This window comes from Heterodontus francisci, chromosome X (assembly GCF_036365525.1).
Source record: "Heterodontus francisci isolate sHetFra1 chromosome X, sHetFra1.hap1, whole genome shotgun sequence".
Classification (NCBI taxonomy): domain Eukaryota; kingdom Metazoa; phylum Chordata; class Chondrichthyes; order Heterodontiformes; family Heterodontidae; genus Heterodontus; species Heterodontus francisci.
The window spans coordinates 11,577,784-11,591,305 of record NC_090421.1 but is presented as its reverse complement, the minus strand read 5'-3'; the positions used below and the strand labels follow the sequence as shown (position 1 = coordinate 11,591,305).

General features: G+C 45.4%; 1 protein-coding gene across 9 annotated transcripts in view; it reads left to right on the top strand.

Moving 5' to 3' along the window:
- The first annotated feature begins 1,092 nt into the window (after window positions 1-1,092).
- tamalin (trafficking regulator and scaffold protein tamalin) overlaps window positions 1,093-13,522 on the top strand; it is a 101,966-nt gene continuing 89,536 nt past the window's right edge. For all 9 annotated transcript variants that reach the window (XR_010971228.1, XR_010971231.1, XR_010971227.1 and 6 more), the window contains exon 1: window positions 1,093-1,437. Coding sequence is in view for 4 of the 9 variants with exons in the window: in XM_068024519.1 (XP_067880620.1) it covers window positions 1,237-1,437 (201 nt within the window). In the remaining 5 variants the exon portion in view is untranslated. The remainder of the gene's footprint in view (window positions 1,438-13,522) is intronic.

Below are 13,522 nucleotides of genomic sequence, written 5' to 3'. Positions count from 1 at the left end.
AATCGACTTCTCTTAAACAGTTTTTAAAAAAACATTTATATAGTACCTTTCACAATCAAAGGATGTCCCAAAGCACTTTACAGCCAATGAATGTACTTGCAAATGTAGTAATGTAGGGATATGTAATAATAGCTAAAGTAACCAGCCACAGCACAAGCATGTTAAATATTCATACTCCAATATTACATAGAGTAATTTCAAGGCCACTGTGAAAGTTACAGGAAGATTTTTGAAGCACCCAGTTGGCACCCAATTCTACTGCGAGTAACTCACCTCCTGACTCCCCAAAGCCTGTCCACCATCTACAAGGCACAAGTCAGGAGTGTGATGGAATACTCTCCGCTTGCCTGGATGGGTGCAGCTCCAACAAGAAGCTCGACACCATCCAGGACAAAGCAGCCCGCTTGATTGGCACCCCCTCTACAAACATTCACTCCCTCCACCACCGACAGTGGCAGCAGTGTGTACCATCTACAAGATGCACTGCAGCCACGCACCAAGGCTCCTTCGACAGCACCTTCCAAACCCGCGACCTCTACCACCTCGAAGGACAAGGGCAGCAGATGCATGGGAACAGCACCGCCTGCAAGTTCCCCTCCAAGTCACTCACCATCCTGACTTGGAACTATATCGCCGTTCCTTAACTATCGCTGGGTCAAAATCCTGGAACTCCTTTCCTAACAGCACTGTGGGTGTATCTACCCCACATGGACTGCAGCGGTTCAAGAAGGCAGCTCACCACCACCTTCTCAAGGGCAATTAGGGATGGGCAATAAATACATCCCATGAACCAATAAAAGAAACTGTGTAAACTACGGCTTAATGCTGTAACGGGGACATATTCTTGTGACGTTTTAAATTTATCAACGAAAACATTGTCCTGTGTAAATGCAGCTTTGCAACATCAATTGCAAACTCAGTCTTCAGCGATAAAGACGGTTTATGTGACAAGGTTTTTTTTTCTGGAGGGGTTGGAGCGGGAGTGAGAATTAAAAAAAATATTGAAAGCTTCTCGTTGTTTGCAGATTCCTATCAATTTGGGGGGAAATGAAACTGTAACCACACCTCGACCACGTGCAGGGAGGGGGTGGAGGCTGTAACATCCGTCTAGACGTTTTAATAAACTGTTGTGGCAGAGAGTAGCTCCCACTTTAATACTCGGAGATAGACCCGTCGTTCGTTTTGATCCGAGTCGGTCAAAAGAGAAAAGAAAAATAGGATGAGAATATTAGGAAAATGACTTTCCGAAGGGTGAAAAAGTTAAGCCGTAAGGAGGATTACGCCAGCGCCGATTGCGCCTCTTACAGTGGGGCTGAGGGTGAAATTTACAAAAGCAGCAATGAAACTTACAAAAGCGGCGCTGAAACTTACAAGAGGTCCGACCTTTACAAGACCCTCGCCTACTCGGGTGGCACGTTACCTCGCAACCACAAACAGGTACGTAAACAACAACAATAAAAACATACACAAGTGCATTTTTCTGTTTAAAAAAAAAACTGACTGAAATAAATTTGGTTTATAATTATCTCTACTTATAATGTAGCTTCAGGTCAAAGGTGCAGCTTTTTGTCGTCAAATAGCGGGCAATTGTAACGGAGTTTGTGTCTGATGTGTATCATTTAATATTACAGTGGAACACGCCCGTTTTGTACCATGATCTCTGTCCCCAAATGTCTTTTTTGACTGGAGCCCTTATGCAAAATGAGCATCTTTTTGCAGTCATTGCAGGAAGGCTCGCTGCTTAGAAAATATGTAGGTCGCTGCTGTGTAAGCAAACAGGGATGTCGGAAGTCCAGGAAACACATCCAACACTTGTTTATTTAACTAAGCGATGTAATAAGTTACAATAGTTGGAATTCGCCGGTGGAGCAATTTTGATTTTGAAATTCTTTTTAAAAATAGTTTTATTTGCAGTGAGACAATTTGAAGACGGACAGGTATAGTCTGAGTCTTAATTTCCCTCTCATTAGAAGTTCTGCATTTGGCAAAAGCAAGTCATTCCAAGCTCAAAGAGGGGAGACACTGGGACACGTTACAACCTATTAACGTTCTGAATACTTCTGTAGTTTGTGTCCTGATGAACGGGAGTCAATGGGTTAAAAAAAAATTGGGGAGGGCCATGACATCACTGAAGTGAAACTTTTGATGATTCAAAAGTTGTTGCTGGTTATAGAGTATTGAGAGGCACCTACTTCTGATGCAGTGAAAATGACCCACATGATTCATTAAGGTGCTATTCCCTTTTTGTCGTCGCTTTTTCCATTTATGCGGGACCTATTCAATGATTTCCCCCCAAAGTATGAAAGTTTGATGAGGGGTTTTTAGCTCTGCCCCAGTTCCCGTTATTTTAATATCGTTTACAATCAGAAGCGAAACACTACAAATACTGGCAAAAGGCTCATCAGACCGGGCGGCGTGTGTGTGTGTGAGATCCTTTCATCCAAAGGAGTTTGGGGACCAAATGGTTGATTCATTTCCAACGACTGCAGATAATTGGGTCCCCTGCTTATGATAGTGGGCGGATTCATTACACCAACAACGTGCATTTATATGATTAGATTAGATTAGAGATACAGCACTGAAACAGCCCCTTCGGCCCACCGAGTCTGTGCCGAACATCAACCACCCATTTATACTAATCCTACACTAATCCCATATTCCTACCAAACATCCCCACCTGTCCCTATATTTCCCTACCACCTACCTATACTAGTGACAATTTATAATGGCCAATTTACCTATCAACCTGCAAGTCTTTTGGCTTGTGGGAGGAAACCGGAGCACCCGGAGAAAACCCACACAGACACAGGGAGAACTTGCAAACTCCACACAGGCAGTACCCGGAATCAAACCCGGGTCCCTGGAGCTGTGAGGCTGCGGTGCTAACCACTGCGCCACTGTGCCGCCTTTAACATCGTAAAACACCCCAAGGCCCTTCACAGGAGCGTCATCAAGCAAAACTGGCCTCATAAGGAGATATTGAGCCATATGACCAAAAGCTTGGTCAGAGAGGTAGATTTTAAGGAACGTCTTAAAGGAGGAGAGAGAGGTGGAGGGGGTTAGAGAGAGAATTCCAGAGCTTTGGGCCCAGGCAGCTTGAAGGCACGGCCACCAATGATGGAGCGGTGGAAATTGGGAGGGGGTGAGCAGAATTGGAGGAGTGCAGGGGTCTCGGAGGGTTGGAGGAGGTTACATCGGCAGGGAGAGGGCTAGTTTTAATAACAGCCTTTACTTGCTTTTCATGCTTTGTGCTTTCTTTCACTAGAGAGTAAGAGAAATGGCCAGCACTGAAGGGGAGGACAATACTGAATCCCCACACAGCCTGTAGCTGACGCATATGTGGAACAGGCAGCCAGTGAGGGTCACGGGTTTTGAATCAACTGGCACCTTTTTTTGGGGGGGGAAAAAAAAAGGAACTGGATTAATATCTGTTGAGAAGTGGATTGAGAGTTAACAGTAGTACTTGTTTTTTTTCCCCCAGAGGAGGAAATTTAAAGCCAGAAGTTAGACTTGGCAATACGAAATCAGGAAGCAGTTCTTCACACAAAGGGTAGTGGAAATCTGGAACTCTGTTCGCCAAAAAGCTGTTGAGGCTGGGAGGTCAATTGCAAATTTCAAAACGGAGATTGATAGGTTTTTACTCGGTATTAAGGGATATGGGACCCAGGCAAATAGTTGCAGTTAAAATACAGATTAGCCACGATCAAATGGAATGGCAAAACAGGCTCGAGGGGCTGAATGGCCTCTTCCTTGTTCCTGTGATAAGTGCTGTTTCAACCCTCAATCTTCCGAGCCCAGAGTGCTACCAATTGAGCTAGGCTGATACACCACTTTCCCCAGTCATTCCCATTGTATAGAATTCTGGACCCATGCTTCAGAGGCTCCTTTTCGTTATACCAGTGAAGGATTGGTTGATTTGCCAAAAGATTATATAAGAAAGTCCATGCAATAACATGGCTTATCTGTATCCCTTGATGCCCTTATTTAACAAAACATCTGGGGTATAAGTTTGTAATCTCAGTTCCCCTGCAACAGTGATAAATGATTGGAGATGCTGTCTTTCAGATGAGAGTACATTAAACCTATGGTTCCCTCTGCCGATGCGGTGAACGTTTACTCAGCAAATTATTATAGAATCAGAGGATGATGCTGTACAGGAGGCCATTTGACCCATTGTGCCTGCTCTTTGAATGAGCTATCCAATTCATCCCACTGCCCTGATCTTTCCCCATAGTCTTGTAATTTTTTTCCGTTTAAGTCTTCATCCAATTCTGCTTTGAGTATTACCATTGAATTCCACTACCCTGTCACGCAGTGCATTCCAGATCGCAGCAAATCGCTGTGTGTAAAAAAAAAAAAGTTTCCTCATGTCACCTCTGGTTCTTTTGCCAATCACTTTAAATCTGTGATTGCTGAATTTCTGCCACTGGAAACAGTTCCTCCTTATTTACTCCATCAAAACCCCCTCGTAAATCTCCTCTTAACCTTCTCTGCTCTAAGCCTCTCCACATAACTGAAGTCCCTCATCCCTGGAACCACTCTGGTAAATCTCTTCTGCACCCTTGACATCCTTCCTAAAATGTGGTGTCCAGCTCTGGAATGCATTTTCTGCAAGGGTGCTGGAAGCAAATTTAGTAGTAGCTTTCAAAATGGAATTGGTTATGTACTAAAAAAGGAAAATACAGGGTTATGGGGAAAGTGCAGTGGGAGTGTGACTAGTTGGATAGCTCTTTCAGAGAGCCAGCACAAGCACGATAGGCTGAATGGCCTCCTTCTGTGATCTATGATTCCATGAACAATCCTCGCTCCATTGATATTTCTCTGCTGGTTGTAGAAGGGCGTTGACACAGTATGTTGCATGTTGCCTACATGACAGTCAAGGCACTTAATTGTGTGCAGTTGGTTTGCGATGCTTTGACATGATTAGGCTACATAAAGGCAAGCGTTTTTTAATCATTGGAGGAACTGTGATACTTGGATGGGGGTGTGGCGTCATCTGGAAACCAAGAAAACATTGTGGGGTTTCTCTTGATAACGTAGAATTTGCAGCAGGTAGTGTTTCACAGAAAATGTGCAAATTGGACATTTCTGGAACTTGTACCAGACTACAACCCTCAGATCTCTGCACTCCTACAATTCTGGCCTCCTGTGCAGCCCGATTTCCATGGCTTCACCATTGTCAGTCATATCTTCAGCTGCCAAACCCCTAAACTCTGGAATATCCTCCTTAAACAGCCCTGCCTCCCTACCCCTCTCCTTTGTTTGTTGTTCTTTCGTGGGATGTGGGCATCGCTGGCAAGAGCAGCATTTGCTGCCCATCCCTAATTGCCCTTGAACTGAGTGGCTTGGTGGGCCATTTCCGAGGGCAGTTAAGAGTCAACCACATTGCTGTGGGTCTGGAGTCACATGTAGGCCAGACCAGGTAAGGACGGCAGATTTCCTTCCCTGAAGGACATTAGTGAACCAGGTGGGCTTTTAAAACAATCAATGCTAGTTTCATGGCACCATCACTGAGACTAGCTACTTTTTATTAATTAATTCAGTTAATTAATTGAATTTAAATTCCACCAGCTGCCTTAGTGAGATTTGAACCCATGTCCCCAGGGCATTTGCCTGGCCCTCTAGGTTACTAGTTCAGTGATATTACCATTGCACCTCTCTAATATATCCTTGTGTGGCTAAATGTCCAATTTTGTTTGGTAATTATTCCTATGAAGCAACCTGGGACCATTTACTATGTTAAAGACGCCATATATACTCAAGTTATTGTGTTTACAAGGCTATTAGCTCCAGCAGATCCATTAGCCATGTAGTGTCTGACTATCACCCCAGTTGAAATCAGGAACTGACTGTGTGTGGGGAATTGCAGGCACAGAGTCACGTCCCATCACCGGTGACGTGATGCATCGAAACATACGCAAAAGCAGCCTTCGAGCTAGACACTGCCTGGGACATAACAAAAAGTTCATGAGTAACGCTGGGTTGAAGTTGATGCATTCTGTTAAAGGGGCAGTGTCTTAAAATGCTCAGCCAGCATAGGTTTTCCAATCAGCATTGTTTTAACTTATTAGGTCATCACTGACAGTAAAATAATGTGATCAGAAAATTTAGGCTACCATGTATACAGACAAAGGATAATGCAATGAATCAATCATTTAAAAAAAAAAATGAATTCCCGGGATATGGGCATCACTGGCATTTATTGCCCGTTCTTTGCTGCCCTTGAGAAGGTGGTGGTGAGCCGCCTTCTTGAACCGCTGCAGTCCATGTGGGGTAGATACACCCACAGTGCTGTTAGGAAGGGAGTTCCAGGATTTTGCCCCAGCGACAGTGAAGGAACGGCGATATAGTTCCAAGTCAGGATGGTGTGTGACTTGGAGGGGAACCTGCAGGTGGTGGTGTTCCCATGCATCTGCTGCCCTTGTCCTTCGAGGTGGTAGAGTTTGCAGGTTTGGAAGGTGCTGTTGAAGAAGCCTTGGTGAGTTGCTGCAGTGCATCTTGTAGCTGGTACATGCTGCTGTGGTGAAGGGAGTAGATGATTTTTAGGATGTCAATCACATTTGGCACAAAAAACTTTATTTTTATAAATTATGAAAGCTGCAGTGTGTATTTTGGAGCGGACTGTTTGTTTCAGGTGCTGAGGCCGTCTTGTTATTGTGGCAAAACTTCCCCTTTAAGTTTCGATGTTGAAATGTGGGCCACCTAAACTTGAATTTAGGCAAATAGGCACTGAAATCTACTCGCCCTGTGGTCAACTGATTAACAGCAAATAAGTAAAAAGGGTTCAACTCCTGACCAGTGTATCTTTCCTGTTCAGTCTCATTCGATAGTAGTTCTGATTCAGTTATAGCTCTGCTTAGCATAGGTGTGTTCAGTCGCACTCACCCCCAGTTCTGCTGTTTGAGGGTGGCACCGAGTGTACAATAGCATAGTGGTTATATGACTGGACTTGTAATCCAGAGGCCTGTGCTAATGATGCGGCGACATGAGTTTAAATCCCACCACGGCAACTGAGGAATTTAAATTCAGTTAATTGAACGATTCTGGAATGAAAAGTTAGCAATCAGTGATGGAGACCATTCAACTACTGGAACTACCAGAAAAATTCATCTGGTTCACTAATCCTCTATAGGAAAGGAAATCTGCTGTCCTTACCTGGTCTAGCCTAGCTAGTCACTCAGTTGTTTCAAGAGCAATTCGGGATGGATGATAAATGCTACCATTGCCAGTGACGCTCACACCCCAGAAATGACTTTAAAAAAAAAAAACTGAAGTCTCCCAAATAGGTTGGTTTCTGCATCATAGTTGGACAATTTCAATTCCTTGTTTAAGACACGATCTGGGGTTTGTGGGTGAGAAAATGAGAAATAGCTCTGTCAGTTTAGCCACTGAGTGCAGATAACTTCCTTATTAACTGGCGGTAATCTCTTTCCATTACGTTATATGTACATTGTGACGATTGGATGAAGAAGGCAGCACTGTAATTGGACAGCAACTTCAAGCCTGCATAACATAATAGAAAGTCCAATGTCTTGTACTGAGTGGTGGTGCCTAATTTGGTCCAATTGTTCAACTGTGCTGAAGTTACTCCCACTAAAAGACTCTCAGAAGAGGGCCACCGTATTTTTTTCTTCTTTCATGGGATGTGGGCATTGCTGGCAAAGACAGCATTTGTTGCCCATCCCTAACTGCCCTTGACAACTGAGTGGCTTGCCAGGCCATTGCAGAGGGCAGTTAAGAGTCAACGACATTGCTGTGGGTCTGGAGTCACATGTAGGCCAGACCAGGTAAGGATGGCAGATTTCCTTCCCTAAAGGGCAGTAGTAAACTAGATGGGTTTTTACAATAATCGATCTTTTCATGGCACTATTACTGAGACTAGCTTTCAATTCCAGATTTTTATTAATTAATTGAATTTAAATTCCACCAGCTGCCGTGGTGGGATTTGAACCAATGTCCCCAGAGCATTAGCTTGGGTCTCTAAAGTACTAGCTCAGCGACATTACCACTGCACCACCATCTCCCACTTATCCACCTAATGCTGGCGCACACACTGGCATCCTTGCTGGGGATGGGCAACTGAACTACATGAGCAGAAGGGACAAATGGCATTTTAGGCTGCAGATTAGTCCTTTTTGTCTTTGGTCTCTGTTTGCAGTACAATGGGCCATCTTCCCAGTCATTCCAGAGTGACACCATCTTCACATCTTCAAGTTCAATGTTAAGCGGGTGCATTGGCTAGATACTGCGGTGAGCTGGCACACACTACCCCAGCGCCTCTGGGACCTGGGTGTGGATCCAGCTCCTATCAGTTAGGATGAACGTCTCCTGTCTGAAGCAAACTTAGGCGAGCAGTCTCAATCACAGGACATAACTGCCCCCTAACGTACCAGTTATCTGGCGGCAGTCTCCTGCAAAGAGGTCAAGAAGATGGCTGACACTTGAAATGGAAAATGCCACGCTGGTAGGAAGCACTCTTTGGGGTTGGTTTTTGGGCCAAAGGAGAGTCAGACTTGCTTTGCATTGATCTGTGCTGCATCGGATCTGGGACTGCACTGGGTGTCTGTAATGGGAAGAATTCCAATCTATTGATGAGCACACAAGTTCATATAAGAATTGGAATGACTTCAGTGTCTATATTACAGTGTGAAATGGGGGCAACATTTGGCTCAAAATAACCCAAGTCACCAGGATTCCTAATGCTTGGGGCCCTTCTGCCATCTTAATGGTTCTGGAAATACAATGATAATTGACTGGAAAGCTCTCAGAAATTACAGGAACTTGGGGAACCATCCAACGTATGCATGTTCTGCAGCTTCTGAGAACATGCGCATTTTCTGTGGCTGAAGACGTCCATGCTGCTCAATGCCTGCACATCTCCATACTTCACTGAGCACCACATAGTCAAAATAGAGAAGTGCCCAGCAGTTGACAGCTCTTGATACCTGACTGAGTCAGAGCTGCAGGCAGTTTTGCTAAGTGCGTGATTTTTGTTTTCTCTTTGCTGCCATCTCTAGCTCGGTCAGTTTGAGCATCCCAACTGACTCGCTTGTTAGCTGTGACCAGGGGCTGAATTTTTGCCCCAATATGGGGGTGAGAACAGAGGTGGGCGGGCAGTAATTTGACACCATCAGCTGGCATGTGAGTTTGCTGGCACCATCCCATGGTCCATTTTCCTGGAGGAGGGATCGGGGCGGAAGGGGTACCAGCCTCTTGGTAAGCTAAAGGCCAATTAAGGCAATTAACAGAGGCCGACTGGAATCTTTTCAGCCTGTGGGCCCCTCACGACGTCTGGAACAAGCCAGCTGCCTGGAAGCGGCCTCCCAACGGCAGACTGTGGGCTTAGCACTCTAGGCAGGCTTTGAGGCCCTCCCGCTTACTTGGCCACAGTTGGTGGCCTGGCAGCTGTGGCCATTTTTTTTACTTCAAAAACGTTTAAAGCTGCTGAGAGGGGGCTTGAAGATGGAGGCTCCCTCTCTCTACCTTACCTGCAACTGCAGGCTGCAGCTCCCTCTTTGCTGGAGGGCCTCCTATTGGCCCTCCAGCTTTGAGAGCCCACCTGCTTCCCTTAATTGGATGGCGAGTGTGTCCTCTAACCACTAATTGGCCAATCCAGGCAAAATTGGTATCGGGTGACTGATTCCTACACAGGGCAAGGTCAGGACCCCCATTTGACCCTGACATCAGGGTCCCAACCCAAAAGGGCAAAATCCTGCCCCAGCTAACTGCCCACAGCGCTGCGAATCGGTTCAATGCCACATTACATTATTTGGGGCTGCTTGGTCACTGGGGGAGCTCTCCGAGCAAGATCGCTAAAAGCCCTGCTCCCTCTGCCAGCCTCTCTCACTACAGCTCCCACTTGTAGCAGGTAGGCAGTGACACACGCTGGTGACAGGTGGCAGATTTACAATGGGTGTTTGTTCTAGTCTGCTATAAATCCAGACTCGCTCCACTTTTGTGTTTGCTCCAAAATTGGACCTAAAAAGAAAAATAACTCCCTGCTGATTAGCCAGTCAGCGTGACTGGCCTGAAAGTGTGCAGCAAATGAAAACTTGCGCCATACGCTTTAGTAGTGCATTGGGAGTAAGAACAAGGAGACCGATCTAACCATGATAGAGATTTGAAAGGAAACGCATTTGGTCAGGTTAGTCGTAAGATTGGGGGGGTGGGTGGGGGGAGAGAGACAAAGTTTTATCTGGAAACCTGACATGAGGAAATTGCTTTGACTTTTAGTTGGCACTTCGAGAGAGAGAAGCCCTTTAATGTGCCGATTTCAATCTGCTGCCAGTTAAAATAAAACCTAATGGAAACCAGAATCCCCAACATTTATGATATTATAAATCATCCCCTCACTCCCAATCAATGACATTCAGCAGGGAAATGGACTGCTGTGAAACTAATGCAATGTGCCTGCAATATACATGTTCAAATACTCTGCCCATCCATAAAGGCTGACCCACTGGATTACAGGGAGCTAAGTTTTTAGTTCCATGAGATTCTGCAATTTACAGATTGTTGCATTGCCTGATTCTATCTGTTAGCACGGCCTTCACTTTAGGTGCTTGCATTGCCCAGTTGATTCCTGTCCAGGGAGGGCAATCTCGATGAGTGACTCTCCCCCGTTACCATCAGGCAGCAGTGGCACTGGACTCTGCTGTGGAGTCCAGTAATCCAATTGCTCGAAGAGTGTAAATATATACAACCAGCAGCCTCTTTTTACTTCACTTAAACTTCTAGTCCCTTTCACCCTGTGCTCACTGACCTCACTAACCTACATTGGCAACATCTCAATTTTAACATTCTTATCCTCCTCCAGGGGCTCACCCCCTTCCTAACCCTCTAACCTCCTCCAGCCCTACAACCCTTTGCAATCTCTGTTCCTCCAAATCTGGCCTCTCGAGCATCCCCGATTTTCATTGCTCCACCATCTAGGTCCTAAGCCCTGGAATTTCCTTGCTCTCCGCCTTTAAGACACCCCTTAGAACCTACCTCTTTGACCAAGTGTTTGGTCACCTGTCCTAATATCTCATTATGTGGTTCACTGTCAGTTTTTATCTGTTAATCTTCCTGTGAAGGACCTTGGGACGTTTTACGATGTTAAAGGTGCTATATAAATGCAAGTTGTTAAACTCTTTATTCCTGATGGCACAATCGTGGATGGGCACTTTTGTGGGTCTACAGTGCCCTCGGCTTGGGGGCATTTATACTGTGGAGTGAGGCAAGCGGAGGGACACTTGAGCTTGCCCTTTTGGCTGCTCCCCTATAAGATAAAGTCACCCGACAGTATTCAAAGGAGCTGCTATTTGCTGGCCAAAAGTGACTCCCAACTCAAGGGAAGGAGCTTTTTTGGGGCATGAAGTTTTTAACTTAAAGGCTTTTGAAAATAAACGTATAATCTATGAGATATGTACAATGAATTGGATCATTGCCATGCTCTAATCCACATACCATGATAATGAATAGGAAGGTCTTCTTCCTATAAGTAAATTCCTTCCTGATTATACTGAGAACCAGATAGTTAATCTTTCATTGTTTAGTCCACGAGGGATGGTGGTGCCTTTCATCCCGATGTATTCATCATTGTTTGTGATTGTGATTGAATCTATTTTAATTATATATTTTTACAGCATTTATTCATTGTAATTGAATTACCGAAGGCAGTCAGTTTCAGGAGGGTGCTTTTGTTTGATGTATGCAGCTGTTTTTCTGCCCTGCTCTGTATCATAAATTGGCTGAGGTGGACTTTAGGGCCCAGGATGGCATGCCAGTCGCAAGAGGGCAAGGCCAAGTCTGGTCCAAGGTATGGCTAGTTGGTGTTATACTGCCCCTTTGATGCCAGCTTGGTATTTTTTCAGCATGCCAGTGCCAGAAGAGAAGTAGCTAGTGTTGGCACAGCAGTGGCATTTTGCTGTGTGCCAGTGAGAGGAAGAGCGTGCCTGGTATTTTTATTCAGCCAACTTTCTCTGGCTCTCCTGAAGTTGCCGACACGTGCTAGGGTAGAGTTGTATGGGCGTCGGTCGCCATCTGCCACCTCAGCCAAGTAGCCGTTCTTCATGTGTTACCTGTGATGGGTGAGTGCTGACGGACTATTCGGACATGTAAGGCATCACAGCCGATCCCAATCCAGCCCTTGCCTACACATTTGCACGCCTGCATTTGCTTTGTCAGTGGAGATCATTGGATGGTGATCGGGAACAGAAACACTGAGCACTTTCCACCCCCTCACCCTATCCTAAGGGCGTTGAAATCGATCATACCACCCCTGCTGCGACTCCAGCTCACTTGGAGTAGACGACAGACCAAACCTCAGAGCTTCCTGCTCTGTGCACTTAGCTCAAACACGAGCAGCACAGGGCATCACCATCAGGTTTCACCTGTTGAGAAAAGCTGGAACTCTCGTCAGCCATTCCTAGTCAGAAGACACTGGTTTGACCATTGCCTAATGGTCCCCTGCAGGAGTGTGGGTGACTATGCATCAAACTCTGCCTAACCTAACTAATCGGCAGCCGACGAAACCATGCTCCCACCCGCTTCTTGGCACTGGTAAAATGCTGTCAGTGCTGCAGTAGTGAAAAGACTGAGTAACACTGTGCAATATTTGCATCAGAACTCTGAACGCATTCTGGTGAAGTTCCTTTGTCTGCTATCTTCATGCCGCTATTAAAACAGTGGAAAGCGACATTTCATGCAAACGCATTAAACTAATGTTCTCATCCTTGTTTTCAACTCCCTCTGGCCTCGCCCCTCCCTATCTCTGTAATCTCATCCAGCCCTACAACCCTCCGAGATATCTGCACTCCTCTAATTCTGGCGCATCACTGATTTTTAGTTGCTCCATTATTGGCGGCCCTGCCTTCAGCAGCCTAGGTTCCAAACTCTAGAATGCCCTCCCTAAACCTCTTCCCCCTCTCTCTCCTCCTTCACGATGCCCCTTAAAACCTATCTGTTTGACCAAGCTTTTGGTCATGTGCCCTGAAGTCCCCTTATGTGATTCAGCGTCAATCTTTGTTTGATCATATTCCTGTGAAACATCTTGGGATGTTTTGCTGCATTAAAAATGCTATTTCAATGCACATTGTTGTTGTCGTCACGTCAAGATTTGGAGTTCCGTTGAGGGGCTGTGGTGTTTTTTTTGAATCAATTCAAAGGAGCCCCCCTACCCCAGTTAGGGTGTGGCTGAATCTCTTAAAAAAAGGAACAAAGTAACTTTCTTACAAAGTAATGAACAAACTTCCCATCAAGATTGAAACTAGTGTCAGGAGATCCAAATCATCACATGAAAGCAACAGACCAAATGTAAACAGTTCACTCCGCCTCAGGCCTGACTCACGCCTCAGAGAGTTAATCAGAGTCCTTGGCCATGTTGATAGATTCGGTGGTTGTTTTTCTTCCCGATGTTCAGCTCTTAGCCATATAGATGGAATGCCGCGACTGGAATAAACAGCAATTACATTCCCTTGCGTTCTCCTTTGAAGATGACTGGCAATTTGTTGTTGCAGCCTCCAGCTGCAACATGTTTGCT